The sequence below is a fragment of the Jatropha curcas genome, chromosome 10, assembly GCF_041381405.1.
Source record: "Jatropha curcas cultivar XTBG-Jc1 chromosome 10, XTBG_Jcur_1.0, whole genome shotgun sequence".
Classification (NCBI taxonomy): Eukaryota; Viridiplantae; Streptophyta; class Magnoliopsida; order Malpighiales; family Euphorbiaceae; genus Jatropha; species Jatropha curcas.
The window spans coordinates 13,743,464-13,759,285 of record NC_143160.1 but is presented as its reverse complement, the minus strand read 5'-3'; the positions used below and the strand labels follow the sequence as shown (position 1 = coordinate 13,759,285).

Here is a 15,822-nt window from a genome sequence, read left to right as displayed (position 1 = left end):
TATTTTTATTTCTTTTTCGTTACTAAATAATTTGTAAGTATTATCATTTTTAAGCATTTCAAAAATTTTAAATTTATATTTTTAAATTTATTTCTAATAAATATATATGATAAGGAGATATTTAAAATTTTTTATTTTTTTCAAATATTTGATTATATTTTATTTATAATTTAAAATATTTTATTTTTATCATGACCCGAAACCATAGGCCGGACCGACACTAGAGTCTAAATAAGCTTAATCCTCTCGAAGCCGTAGTAAGCCTCAACCATCAAAAGTCAACTATCTCAATATGATTTCCAATTACTGAGCCCAATATTATCATGCACAAAAATTAATTATCTTATACTTCCATCATTCTTTGGCCCAAATTTAACATCTCAACACTTCATAAATCGAGCCCAATCTGTACTACATTACTTTCATAATATGGGTTCATGAATTATCCTATCTTATTACATGACTAGTGGTGCATATGACCTAAACTGCGGAGTTCAATAACAGATGTATACTGATAAGTTTTTATACATTTATCTATTTAATGAATTAATACTAAAATTAGAGAATTCTTTTCTAGCAGTGAAGGAAGCAGAGCTTTAGCTGGGATTTATAAAAAGCTACTTGAAAGATTAAATAAAAGAGATGTGAGTTTATTAATGAATAGTAATTATTGCACAATACATGCATTCACATGAATGTGTAAATAATTAAATCTAGTCATCCAATTAGTTATATGATCACGCGAACAATCACACAAATGGCATAATAACAGCACTCACAATTATTAACATCTTCACATAATCACATTAAATGGAAATTAGTCTATGGCATCACCGAAATCTCCGATGAGCCGTCCTCTCACATGGCCCATCCTCTCATGACGTGTGTACCAGGGAGCTGATCCCCCATACAAGGCCGACCGATCTAATCCTCACTTGATCAGCTCTCTCAATTTTTTTTTACACTCTCTTTTCTTTTCCATACCAACAGAAGGCCACCCTGTGGTTTTCCATAAAATCCATATCATCAGGTGCACACGGAGGCGACGACCTCCTCATACATGGCTGACAGTATCGAAGACCGCCCTCACAAACTCATGGTGACCCACTTCATCCAACTCCACACAAACAAGGCATAGCAAAGTCACAACACAAATAATCAAACAATGCAAGTATATCAATCAATTAAATATCATAACGTAAATACATAATTAGACATTCATAATCAAATACAAATAAATACACGGGTATTAATTAACAATATAATATAATTGATTCTTGAAAAATAAATAAATAAATAAGTAATAAAAATAAAAATAAATAAAAGGGCTTATTTTATTTTAAATATATCTAGTTAAAGAATTAATCTAAATAAACCTATTAACTTAATTATTAATTATGACTAGCTTAGATTCCATCGAAATTTCAGCAGAATCTACCCTAAAACTTTACTAAACCACAATTCTCCAGCACATCCATCGTGCAATCAATCAAACTAAATTTCCATCCTCCTTCAATAGCAATATCACCATCCAACCCAAAATTACAATTTAAAATGACCTTCAATTTACAACTTAAAATAATCTCACAACTTATTCCGACAATATTATCAATAGTTCTTTGCTGCTCAAGTTATAAGCGATGTCTTTGAACATTATCATTAGCCATTTGCTATTTACACGTACATATCTTTAACTATAGCTTACTATCTAAGGTTAGGCAAATAAATAAGTATCAATTAAATGTCAGCTATAATTGTCATCTCAATATCAAATTTTCTAATTATAACTAATGTTCATGAAATTATATTTAACAATATTCTAAATTAATTTTGCGTCTTACATTATCCCACTAGCTAATTCCTAGCACAAATTATATCTAATTAATTATTTATTCGAATTCAATTTAATCAACTATTAGTCTTATATTTAAAATTTATGCTAAAATAGTAAAATAGGTCTTAGGTCGTACAGATCGAAAATCGAACCACGTTTCCATGATTAAGGAATCCGCCTCTTGGGACCTGTTGGAGTGTCGCCGGCCGGTCGCCGAACCGACGTCGCCGCCACTGTACACGGTGTCCGGGAAATCAAATATACCCGGAACCAAGTACTTTTCACACCATCTGACTCGATTTGCTGTCAGAAGCCCGTTTCTGTTGGTTGCGTAAGATTGGTCCTCCATCTGGCCGGAGCAAGCTTGGTTGTTGCTGTGCTGACCGGAACAAACAGAGAGAGGAGGAGAAGAGTTACGCCATTGGGGAAGTGCTGGAGCCGCCGACTGCGACGGAATCGACGGAAAACCAGTGGAGGCGCTGCTGCGCCGTTCGCAAACGAAGGGCCGCGGCTTGCCTGGCTACTGCGTTCTCCAGAAACGAGAACCGAAAGAGGAGAGGCGCTACAGAACGATGGTGGCGCGATGGAGGAGGAGGTTCGGTCGGCTCAGGTGGCGGGAAACGGAAACGGAAGAGGAAGAGAGAGGCATGGCGCTGGTGGTGGTGGCGTGCGTGCTGGCGCTGGCCAAGAGAAGAGAAGAAGAGGAGAAGAGAAAAAGAAAGAAAGGTTCCAGAATTTTCTGAGCTATTCCAGTTCGACTCAAACCGGTTTGGCTCAATTCAATGATTTGGCTCAATTTTATTTGGTTTTCAAATTTTTCACTTGATTTTTGAAAAATCAAAGCTGATTTACTGCTTCGGTTTAGTGATAATAAAATATTTTTCCGTTGATTTTTATTGGTTTTTATGATTCTATTTTTAAATGAAAAATTTTCAAAAAAGATTTTTCGGGTCATTTCAATCTCCCCTTATAAAAATTCGTCCTTAAATTTTTGAAGTAGACAAGAGATAAAAATGCATCTGGAAAAGAAAGCGTATAACAAAGGATAAATCATTGTAATGTATACTAGATATCCTAAGCCGGATTACACGCAGGTCATCCATACTAGATATCCTAAGCCGGATTACACGCAAGTCATCCAGGTAAAAGAACTGAGATAAAACACGAATATTAGATAAGTATATGAGAACCTACAAAGAAAAACTGGATGGATATAGATGGATTCCTGTAGCAAGATTCAAGGAAGTCGAATATTTATAGTGTAGGAAATTCATAATCCTGAAATAACTGGTGGAAAGGCATTAAGGAAACCAAAACTTCCTCCTCTAACAGTCTTACTGAGGGTTTCAATAACAACGCATTTAGAACAAAATTTGTTCGACTACTTATCGTCACTTAGCTAAACTTAAACTGATTATTTTATCTTCCAATTGCCTGATTACTTTATCTCCCAATTGCTATCATCAGTCAGCTACTGAAATCTTTAAAAAATCTTTTTTTGGTAAAAATTTTACAAATAAATCAGGTTTAGCATTAAAATGCATAAAATATTATTTTTTTTTTCTCAAGATTATGTAATTCCATTTAAAAATTTACATTTTTTATTAAGCATTTCTTCGTAAAAACCAAAAACATAGTTTACAAAAAGCAAAACAATTAAAAATTAACTCATTTAATTTACATATGTTATTACTAAAACTTTTCTTAATCAAAAGTTTGAAAACTATTACTTTAATCCAAAATTTTAAGAAAAAAATATCATCTTATAACTTTCATTGTCTATAGTATCATTGGGCGCTTTGAGCTTACTCTCTTGGTTCTATCTATACAAGTCTTATTTTTCCTATAATATTCCTACCATATACCAGTTCAACTATCGGACACCTCTTGGACTAAAGGATCTCACTACACTCTATAACTATCTTACCTCTACAGAAATTTTAATGCTTTCTACATAACCATCAATCTCTCTCTAATACTTATTCCTTAAATTACCTTAATTACTTATCTCAAAAAAAAAAAAAAATTGACTTTCATAATAACACCTTTTGCCAATTCACCTTTCAGCTCTCTTAACTCTTTTCTTTTTCATAACTTTTCATTAGACCTATGTTGCTTATTAGCTCATCCTAAAGATATTAAAATACTCTTATTAATTATTTCATTCTCTTGGTTTCTTTTGTACTACTAATCATCATTGTTCATGATTTATCTAATCACCAATATTTTAATCTAATTTTTTTTAACTAATACCCATCAATACTAAGGTCTTCAATAAAATTTCTTAAGTCCCGACCTAATACCTAATGTTATCTTACCACCCCAATATCACATCAAATCAATCTCAATAGCTGCTTATTACCTAATTTATATATACTATTAACTTCTCACTTTTCTGTCCATATCCTGGACTAGAATTTTCCAGACTATAGCCTTTTTGAAATTATATTAACGTAACTGTATTAAATAAGTTTGATTTTAATCAACTTCTACAGATTGAACTACTAATATTTATATTGTAATTATTTGAAAACAACAATTATCATGAATTTTGATTGGCTAATAAATAAATAAATAAATTATTATTTTAAGAAATTTGTAATTTAATTGGTAAAGGACTTATAACAACTTAATTGTACAATAATTACTAACCCTAATACCGTTGTATGCATAAGCATTTAAGGTATGAATTATTTTTTCGTAATTTTTTATCTTCTTCATGTTTGATAGAATAAATAGAATTATCTTTTTAATACAGAGGAAGAAAAAGGCTATTGGCAAGGAGGTGAAATTGTATTTGGTGGTATGGACACAAAAAGGCTATTGGCAGGTTGGCTGGTCATTACCTGTTCAATGGTTGCGCTTAATAAATGTTGCCAATGTATCCTTTAATTATTTTCTAATTTTGTTTAATTATGCCTTTATATATATATATAGCTTGAAATGTGTGATATTCTTATTGGTGGCAAACCAACCGGCATGTTTTTAATATTATTATATTATATTCTACACCCTAATTGATTTTGAATTTAGAGTGACAATATGTATAATATTTTAAGTTGGTGTGTAAAGGGGATGAATGTCAATTTAATGTGTCATTGCAACAAGTTACAAAACTCGAGGTATTTTTATAGGTTAGACCATATATTTATAGTCTATAATCTATAATATATATTAAAATATAGATAACACTGGCTTTTTAAAATGTCTATGCTAAGTTTATAGATTGATAAAAATATCATTGATGACTTTAGTTTTATTAGTTGAAAAATAAAAATAGTTTAATTTTGATTGGTTATGTAAGTTTTCTATTTGAATTTAAATTTTATTAGAAAGTTTAATCTAAATTTTTATTACCTTAAAAATTTTCATTATATTTTTTCACTATTTTGCGAACATATTTAATGCATAATTCATCATCATAATAAGAATTCTTTTATCTATGCAAGAAATGAAAGAATAATTAGATGGATAAAAGTAAAAAATTAATATTAAATTTAATTAAAAAGATTAATATTTATTATATTGGTAATGTTCATTGAAATGCTTGAAAGTTGAAACTAAAAAATAAAAGAGACGCAAATATTTAAAAGTTATTGCATAGTTTTAGTTGAAAATTTTATTATACTTTAATTTTAATATTATATCTATTATTATAATCTTAAAGGATAAATATTTAAAGTATAACTCAATTGGATATTTAGTCTATCAAATAATTATATTTTCTTTGAATACTATTGAGAATTCCTTTACTTTTATTATCAATACTTCGATGAAGACTTTGTATCGTGAAGAGTTTCTTTTCTATTAAGGATATTGAAGACTTCTTATTAATGATTAATGGTACTAATTTTAATTTTTGATATTTTTTATTTTGGGACACTATCAGAAAATTTTGTTTGAATTTGATTACCAAAAATTTTTGTATATACTTATTTTTATATGGGGCGAGACCTCGGATCAACTGTTTATGATTATTTATTTTTAACTTTATAACTATTTCATTGTGTGAAAAAAGTCTCTATCGTAAAAAAATTATTAAAAATTTTTATCAAATACAAGATATGTACAGTGGTGGTTTGCACCAATTTTTATATATGTGATAATTATGACTAAAAATATTGAATTTCTATATTGTCATTGAAAAAATAATAAAAAATTATAATTAGAAGCAATTGTTCAAACGAGTATACTCAACGAATGACAACGTGTATCGCATGTTTTTGAATGCTAATGTGTGTGTCTATATATATATATATATATGGGATTGGCATGGGGAACTTCCGCCAGTTCTGGAGCTAGAGGGTTCTTAATGACCTCCCTCTCGCGAGACTCTGTACATATAAAGGCGTAGTATAATGGTAAGTGCATATATGATTTGAAAATTGATTTAGGTTCGAATTTCCCTACTCTAATACTCAAAAAAATTTAAAAAAAATTGAGTGAGTCTCCATTAAAAGTATAATTGTTTATATATATATATATATATATATATATATATATATATATAGACACACATTATCAAATAGATTCAATTGAAATAAGAAATGCAATATCGTGAGGTCATATGTTAACAGCAATCAAAAGCAACTTTTTTTTTTTTTTATTAGGTGCTATTCGATTTATATTTATATTTTATTTGAACTTCTTTTTATCTCATAAAAATAATTATTGATAAAATAAATTTTTTCATATTAATATTTTTTATCATTTTATTTAAAATTATTTTTAAAAGAATAATTTTCTCTTAAATATTATCATATTAATATTTCGTTTTAAGAGCATTTAGAAGGAATTAATAAACTTTTTTTCAAATTAACCTTATTTATATTAAATACAATAACTATTTTTATAATTTTTTAAAGTGTAATTTAATAAAATTAAATAAATTTTTTTATTATAATTTAGAGAAATTAAATTGTTTCATTAATCATTGTATAACAACATTAAATGATTTGGAAATGATACAAATATATGCATTTGTGCTCCGTATGATACAACCTTAGCATCATGGTTAATCAAATGGAGCACAAATGCATATATTTCAGTGTTACATTAGCACGCAAAATCGAAACTACATTTGATAAAAGTGAAATGATAAAATATAATTCAATTATGAAAATTAGTGTAAGGAAAATAATAATTTAGTCTCTAAAGTTTGACAAAATTAATCGCTTCATCTTATAATTTGGTAAAATTATAATGACATCTTTGCTTCCATCTAATTATATAGTCCTTCCGTAAAAAAATATTGATTTTTCCATTACCTTATTATAAAAAGAATAAAATACCCATGTTTTGGACCAACACCTATCTTTAATTTTGTATTTTTTTTTTCTATTTTGGGATCCACACCCATAGTAATTTAGAGAAAAAAATTTTTTTTTTTTTTTTTTTTCATTTTGGAACCCACACCAACAATGGCAAATCCTATTACGTGGTGCAAGCTCTCATTTCACTGATTCTGAACTTTTTGGCATTGGTATTATTTTGTATCCAGACTCTGTCACATATCCAACTGGTCCTCTTCCTCAAGGACCATCCCTAACGGATTATGGCTTCTCCTCAAATCAAGCCCGTTCAATGAGGTACTAAGAACAATATATGCATATCCCTAATTAAAAAATGAAACATTAATTAATTAAATTTGTAAATTATTTTCTTTATCAGGTGGGACTTAGGAGTAGAAGCTGCTAGGCCAAATCCTCAAGGTTCTTATCACCATGGAAGTATAAATGTGTCACGGACATTAGTGCTTGAAAATGCCGTTATGTTTGATAGAAAGTAAATAGTGTATACTACCAATGGAGTCTCAAATGTGTATCTAAACACACCAGAAAAATTATTAGATCATTTTCGGACCAACGATGTGGTTAAGCCTACACTCATTTTTGAGAGACCATATCCTAGCAATCTCCTATTGCAAGGCATATCAATATTCCAGGACATATTACTAAGGTTGGAGATGTTATCTAGAGATTGGCAACAATGAGAATAGAGGAGACAGATGGAGAGGGAAAGAATGGTGTATAATTATAGTTTTAAATACTAAAATATAATATAAAATCTGATGTTAAATTAAACAAGGTACATGATATAATGTCAAGTTATATTTTCTTTTTCTTTTTTTTTTTTTTTCACAATGCACACCTATCTTATATCAGACAATATACAGATGTCAATAAGTGGGTTTACCTGAAAAATAATTAGACTTGCATGTATCAGTTCTCATAAAGCACATGTGCTGCATAAGTCTTGACTAGGATATATAACACTCTATATACAGCTTGCCAGGCTGCTATAACTAAAAATTGCCTATGTTGCTTTAGTTCTTGAAAAATAATGGGCTATGGTCGAACCACGTTTAACTACAGTGGGCCGCTTATGAGGGCGAAGCCAAACCCGAATTTCATTTTGGATTTCTGGCGGTAACTCATCAATCACGGATGGATCAATCTCATCAATCTTGTAATTCCATGCTTCCCTCTGTAAATTCTGACTTGAACTGTGTCTGTCACCATTTGTCCTGCAATCTGCAAGAAGACCAGGTTTTTAAAGAAAGGAATTAGAAGAAGAAATAAAATAAAAAAGAATTTAAAAATAGAAATAATAAAATATGTGAAATATTAAGTTGATAGCTGATCAAAACATGAGAACTGCTCATTTCTTAGCAATTAGCGAGTAACATAATGGATAAAAATTCGGTTACAAAATGACCAAAATTTTAAAAAACATGAATCTCCTTTAGCAGCTCCACTTGGTTTTGTTTTGAATCTAAATTCAACTCTGGGTAAGAAGAAGAAATTAGATAAAAGTAGAAAGTAGAAATGGGATTTCAAGATAACCGCAGATGAAGAAACTTTAGTACCTTTAACCATGTCAACGTTTTCAGATTTTGGTGAAGAGTAAGTGGGATTACCACTCTTGAAAAACTGGAAGATTGTGCCCTGTTATAAAATAATAAAAGAAACCGAAGAGATAAAAAACATATTAGGAAGAATGGATATACACATGGTATGGAACTAAATTATCCGAGCAGTAGAACTAAATTAATGCAAACTTTACAGAAGCACAAAAATAAATTTGCAAACTTAACAAACAAAGCACACTTACATAGAAATCACAAAATAAATAGACATGTAGGTAAAAGTAACTCTAATAGTGCATATGATAGCAAACCTGATAAAGGAAAAGTTTTGGAAGTATTACAGTTATGCCTAATGATTTTACCAGCCAATTAAAGCGAGAAATTGAGTTAGAAGGCAAAATCAGCTGTGTGAGCAAGTGTAACAATTTACCTTGACTTTCGAAGCATTTGCTTTCTGTTCTGGTTGTTCCAAGCTAGGCAATATAACCCTAGGGTCATCCCTAGAGAAACATCCCTGTGAGTCACTTCGGTTTACTCCTGGGCAACTTTCACTCCCTGAATGAACACTTAACCTTGATTACAATTTGGAACACAAATTTAAAGGTCACTGGAGGAAACATAAGCTATTCCCATTACAATGAGATTACACCTGAGGGCAACAGTTGTGAAGTTTCTGTGGCAAAACCATCTTTTGTTTGTTTGAGTGAAGAGCAAAATAAATCCTGTAAATGTCAGAACCACATATTTTAGACATTTATTAACATTCAGAATATGGAGGAAAAAAGTGAATAAAGTTTCTTCTTTGATCTTGCATTAATTTGTTCACACCAGTTCTCATTTTCAAATTAAATGAGATAAACGAAGGATATCACTCTTAAGAAGTTGGAATTGGTGAAAGACTTATTACTGGCTTTCATATATACATAAGCATGAAATTCACTCCAAACATGGTAAATCAATTTGAGATCTCTCTTCAAATAATGAGACTTACAATATCTGAACAAAAACCAACATATGCAGCAACTGATATGAAAGTTTCCTAATAGAAGAGCATTTAGATATGCAAAATAGATTTTTTTTTTTTTTTTTTTTTTTCCTTCCTATTCAAAGAACCAATTGAATTAAATCATAAAGATGAGACATTTCTATCATATGTAAATATAAAGAGTAAAATGAAAAAGTGAAAAAAGTTTAAGAATTGAAATTATTCTACCAAATGTGAAAATTTATTTCACTTGGACCACAAAACATGAAATATATTAAAACACATCAAAGGTTCAAACTTCTACACCAACAAAATCACATGACTCCATATTTTGATTGTTAATTGAAATGAACTGCAAAAAGAAAGTGCCCAAGTCCTGTGCAAGCATGTTTTTATGATTTTTACAAGTTACAGCTGATTTTCTGGAAATCATATGACATTCCCCAACATGTTTTATATTCAACCAGTATCTATAACGTTCATGAGACTAGCATTCTTCTTTAAAAGCAAAATCATTTATATTCCTATCTAAAAGCACAATCATCAAAGATATTTTTGTTCAGTTAAAAACTAATGAAGCTGCTTTCACTGAAACCTTATCTGTCAATATGATGTTTTCCTTTTCTTGTTGCTCCAAATAGGGGAAATCAATTTTCGGCTCAGTTGATTCTGGTTCTAAATAGTTTTCAGTACCTGAAATGAAATCTTCATTAAATTGTGAGAGGAATATCAGAAAATAAAAAAAAATAAAAAAGAGAGAGAGAGAGAGAGAGAGAGAGAGAGAGAGAGAGAGAGAGAGAACTAAAAAACTAAAATGCACAAATGCCAATGCATAAAATGAGAATCACTTGAGGATGACACTGGTGTAGCTTCTTGAATGAAAGTATTTTGCATTTGTTTTGAAGACGAGTGGGATGGGTGTTGGCCTTGAAAATATTTCGTGATTGAACATGTTCCCTACAAGAAAGAAACATTTGATCAAGATCAAGCCAATCATTTCACTCAAATGAATTAAATTTTCAATACTTGTATCCAAAAAATAACTAAAATTTCTTGTCATTTTGAAACTTCAAATCACTTAATGCACCCTAGGAAAGCTTTAAATCTTTCTGAGCTGTAGGACCATGTTTTATGCTAAGAACACTAAGCAACAGATAACATTTGATTTAGTTATGGAAATATTTGTCTTGTGAACAAAAAGAAAAGGCAGAAAGCAACAAGTAACCAATAATCATATGTCAAGCAAAAGCTTCTTTTCCTTGGATAGGAAACCCATCCGCATGATTTCTTTTTTTTCTCTATAATGTGGGCAAATACCAATGAGCATAACTTGACAGGGAATCCACAAATCACCAAAGTCTAGAAAAACCATTAGATCCAGATATATGACAGACTAGATATTATCTAACTTACGCAAGGTACAGCAACAATTTTACTTGCTGATATAGAGAGAGCTGTTACTCCCCATCCCTTTTGATGACTTCCTTGAATCTTGGTTCCATATGATCCCAAATATTCACGTAATCCAGCTTGAAAAAGGTTGAATGCATCTTCTTGAATCTTGGCAGTCCCATACCTCAAAGGACAAGATTTTGAAGGGAACTTTTTATGTGAATCTGAGTCACTAGACTGCAAGACACCTCTTGATGAGGACAAAATTTTATTGGTAACTTTGCATGGTATTTGATGGGTGAAAAGAAAGTGAAAGCAAGCTACAATAGGCAAATATCATATAAAGTCAATAAACAGGTCAGGTAGAAAAAGCCACTACCTTGTATGCATTAGCATGCAAAGTAAGGGTATGCGCCATCCGCTTGTTTTGGTCCAGATCAGAACACAGCCGTTCACTAAGTTCCTCACAAAGTTGATTGAGCCAATGTTGAACCTGAGATGGAGCAATATGATGATATGCCACGAAATTAGATGGATTTTGTTAATGATACAAAATGCTAAGGTGGAATATGGAAAATCAGAACCATCCCTTACATAAGATTGCCCATCAAAATTCTGTAAACTTATTTATCAAAATTTATACGTTCACTAAATTTAGAAACAAAAGGTAATTGATTTAATTGATCAAGAGGGAGTCATCATGTCAATCATTATTTGAAGAGGTTCCTTAATTAGTAGGGCATATTGTGAGATATGACTGAAGGAATCTATATGAGAAAGAGAGAGACTTTACAATTTTCATCAAAGAAAAAATATGATGGTGCCATATATTTCCCAATATAATACACTTTCCCAAATACCAAGCACGCTTCCAAAGACATTTTGTTTTTTGTTTTCATATTTCCGTGTAGCAAATTATCTAACTTTATAATATAGGAAGCACCCAATAAGTTTCAAACCCAGAGTGGATATTTATGAAATTGGCAGTATCCATGCCACATAGTGGTGACTGGGGAGCAGGCATTAAGATTGATAACAACGGCACAAGAATACAATAAATCTTGCAATGCCAATACTTCAAGCCAAGGGAAACTATATTTAACCAAATTGTGAACTAAAGCAAATTCCAATAAAATTCATAAGAACAATTGTGAAATTACAAAACCTAGTGAACACATTATTTCTTTTGTTTAAAACTTGAATATCAGCAGGAATTAAGATTCATAACAACGGCACAAGAATACAATAAATCTTGCAATGCCAATACTTCAAACCAAGGGAAACTATATTTAACCAAACTGTGAACTAAAGCAAACTCCAACAAAATTCATAGGAACAATTGTGAAATTACAAAACCTAGTGAACACAACTATTTCTTCTGTTTAAAACTAAATATCAAATTAATAAACTTCACATATGATGAGTGAATGAAGAGACGACATACAGCATTGCCAAAAAGAATTTATAGCACTCAAATAAAATCCTTACAGAAACAATTGTCTTTAAAGCCCGAGGACCAGGAAATGACTTTCCAGAACCATGGCTCTTAGGAAGAAGGCGTCCCTGAACTTCTTCCCCATTGATTCCTCTAGCAATGTTCCACAGCCACAAACTGGAGTTCAGGTGAAAATATAGGAATTAGGAATACAATTTTGACAATATTTTGATAACTATGTACACGAAAAACCAACTTGTATTCATCATGCTTAAGATTTGTTCCACAGTATAGACTCAATATAAATAATTTGAAAAAAAAAAAAAGTTGTTAAGAACATCAAAATGTTTGAGAAGAAATGAAGAATTGAGAGCGATGTATATGTTACAATGGTGGATCCAAGCCCAAGGCCCTACAAAGTATATTCTAGAAGAATTAAAAAGGCTGGGGCCAATGATGTAAATACTGCCACAGGGATTGGAGACCAAGGCACCCTGCCACCTCAGCAAAGTAGTTATGGGAGGCTATAAATGGAAGGCACGAGGATGGGAACAGCATCTTTTGAATCATTCAGTTTTTGGCAGAATATTTTCTGCAACGGGCTTGGGTGCGGATGGAAGTTGGGTTGATGTGTTTTGGGCCAAGTCCAAAACGCAGCGTAGAGATAAAATCACCAGATTGGATTCGACATTTTGTTATGCTCATGCCCAAAACAAGAATGGAGCAGCAATTGGAACAGTTAGAGAAGAATGCAGCAACCAATGAGGCATCCTTTACCTCTTTCAAACTTGATAATACCCGTCATTTTTCAGAATTCCAACAAAATTTCAACGAACTCAAACAAATCCTTCTTAAAGGTAAAACCCAAACTGATGAAACGCCTCCATCACCTTCTTCATCCTATCACACCACTTCACCCACTTTCCTGGGGGTTGCTTGCAACCATTTTTCTTTTCTTCTTTCTTAATTTGCTCATTTGTTTCCTGGTTCTTGATTTCCAGAATCGATATTGTAAACAGTTACTTTCATTAATAGAATTTCCAGCTTTTCCATCCCAAATCTCAGTTTTCTGTTCCTATTAAATTTACTGTCTTTTTCTTGCTGCATCTTCACTCTAACAATATATGGCATATGTATCCTAAAAAGAGTTTAGAAACTCCATGTGGAAGACAACATTGTGCTTTAATCTATTCAGAACTGACAGTACAGTAGAATAGAAGTACAATTTCCAAATTTTTACATTTTACCAAAGCTTTGTGCACACATAACAGAATTCTTTAATCCAAGAAATTAAAACACCTATATTCTTCACACTCATCAATATTTCTTACCCTGTATTTATGCCATAACGGTCTTGCAGTTTGGCCTCTGAAAACTGCAGCAGATCTCCAACTGTGTTTACACCCAGATCAAATTGTAAGGAAGTCCCCAGTTTCCCACCGAGTTGTTTCCTACAATCAAATAATGAATTATGTTCCACGTCAAAATATCGAATCAACATCAAAAGGAAAAGACACAGAAAAGGGAAATGTTTTTGATTTATGCATCAATGATTCTAGCCACATCCAGTATCCAAACTTAACATTCTTAGCTATTCAATACCGCATTTGTGAGTAAACAAACTTACATTTTCTTGATTGGTAAAGAATCGAGCAATTCTTTCACAGATGAGAAGGGCACAACAGTTTGTTGAGCGGGTTTATTCATACCACTTACAAGTTTGGCCAGCATCTATTAGAAATCCATATGCAAGCATTTGCACAATGTTATTTAGTAAATAAATAAATAAATAAGAACTGAGCTTATAGAAGATCATACTTATTTGAGAAGAAACCAAACTTTCCTACCTTATTATGAGCGATGCCAGCAGAACATGTAAATTCAGTCTCCTTCAAAACTTGCATTCTAAGTTCTGCAACTATGAGGGCTCCACATGCTAATAACTTGTCACGATGATCAGCATCATGCCGACATAGCCACTCCCTCACATTTTCTTTGGCATCAATTCCATTCTGAATTCAGCGCAAAATCAAGTGTAACAATATTATGTGAGAGAGGAAAAAAATAGAACTCCAGGATGATAAAAACCGTTAGATATCATTTTCTAACAAAAGGATTCTGTTCCTGCGATTCACTAAATTATAACTTTACATTTGAATTTGTAAGAAGAAAGCAAAACAAAAAGTCAGTAAGTTAAGACCTCTAAAGCTTTCTCTTCTTTACTTTGTTTGCTATATAGAGAAGCTAAGGAAAGTAATATAAAATAAGCTGAAAACTGGGTTGTGTAATGTTTTTTGTCTTCAAAGGAATTACAGAATCAGATAATAAAACTTTGCAAAGAAGATCATTTAAGGAAAGAAACCAGTATACTTTCGCAGTTTCAAATTCCCAACAATTCTTCTTTTACAAGAAATGACATAAAAATAGTTCCACACCTCATTCTTAAGTCCTAAAACATGTGATTTGAGAGCTTCATCATGAATCATTTCCAAGCTCTCAGGAGGGTGTTCTTTCAGCATCGCTTCTGCAGAATCAGTAAGGTCAAGATAAACTTCATCAATAGAAGCTCTCTCACATCGACCCTTCCTTGCAAGAATAGAAACCACCTACAAATGTAATTATCAAAACAATGAAAGTGATGAATTTTCAATATAAAATCACAAATTACAATGTTTACACAGTCAAAATAGCAAAATCCACATACCTCAGAACCTGCATTGCGGTAAGCATTTAAATCAGCTTTACCACGAGCTACAGGGACCTGTACAAGTTGAATCTGAGGGCAAACTTCTTTTGCTTCATCACCTCGCATAAAACTACAATTAAATTGTACAAAAATTGTTATCAAAAAAAAAAAACCGAAAGAATCAGCTGAAGCTTTCTACATACCGTTTCACTCCAAGTTTTCGAGCTTCGTAACTAACAGCGATCAAGGCTCCACCTTTCCACTCATTGTACTGCACAACAGCAGTAGGCAAACCCCTTAATTGTGGCTGCTTTCGCTGCTCGACTACATTCGAAAAATTGCGAAACAATTAGGCTATAATAAGGAAGCTATTGATAAAATCAGAGAGGAAAAGAGTACAACAGACCTTGAACATAGAAACAATCCATGTCAATGTGAGCGATGATTCTTGAATCGGATGATTCCGGTCTTGCCACCGGCATTTTCTTCGCTTTTACTTCTTCTCCTCTTTCACTCCACTGAGAGCAGGAAACGATAAGCAGAAAGAGAGAAAAGTTTATTTAAAGGTAACGTATGTGTCACGACCCAAATTCATGCGCTGACCGGCACTAGGGCCCAGGCC

At 31.8% G+C, this 15,822-nt stretch overlaps 1 protein-coding gene and 1 long non-coding RNA gene across 2 annotated transcripts; both read right to left on the bottom strand.

Moving 5' to 3' along the window:
* Positions 1–629: 629 nt before the first annotated feature.
* Positions 630–2,094, bottom strand: LOC149493146 (uncharacterized). The gene is made up of 2 exons (XR_016322869.1): positions 1,971–2,094; positions 630–1,107 (listed from the first exon to the last, which is right to left on the bottom strand). It is a non-coding gene; the product is annotated as an uncharacterized LOC149493146 (long non-coding RNA).
* A 5,832-nt stretch (positions 2,095–7,926) lies between these two features.
* On the bottom strand, positions 7,927–15,767 carry LOC105628345 (DNA polymerase eta). Its single transcript, XM_089726860.1, has 16 exons — positions 15,607–15,767; positions 15,404–15,524; positions 15,219–15,330; positions 14,950–15,120; positions 14,362–14,526; positions 14,142–14,245; positions 13,846–13,965; positions 12,568–12,691; positions 11,459–11,572; positions 11,101–11,316; positions 10,536–10,644; positions 10,283–10,380; positions 9,352–9,424; positions 9,133–9,257; positions 8,703–8,781; positions 7,927–8,367 (listed from the first exon to the last, which is right to left on the bottom strand). The coding sequence occupies exons 1-16, from the start codon at positions 15,680–15,682 to the stop codon at positions 8,150–8,152; spliced, it is 2,025 nt and encodes a 674-aa protein (XP_089582986.1). The 5' UTR covers positions 15,683–15,767; the 3' UTR covers positions 7,927–8,149.
* Positions 15,768–15,822: the final 55 nt, after the last annotated feature.

Excerpts from the sequence above, each read along its gene's own strand:
- LOC105628345 (XM_089726860.1), bottom strand. The coding sequence starts at position 15,682 with ATGCCGGTGGCAAGACCGGAATCATCCGATTCAAGAATCATCGCTCAC. Across the intron at positions 10,381-10,535 it reads TACACCAGTGTCATCCTCAA|GTACTGAAAACTATTTAGAA; the intron begins GTGATTCTCATT and ends ATTTCATTTCAG. Across the intron at positions 8,368-8,702 it reads AAACGTTGACATGGTTAAAG|ATTGCAGGACAAATGGTGAC; the intron begins GTACTAAAGTTT and ends GTCTTCTTGCAG.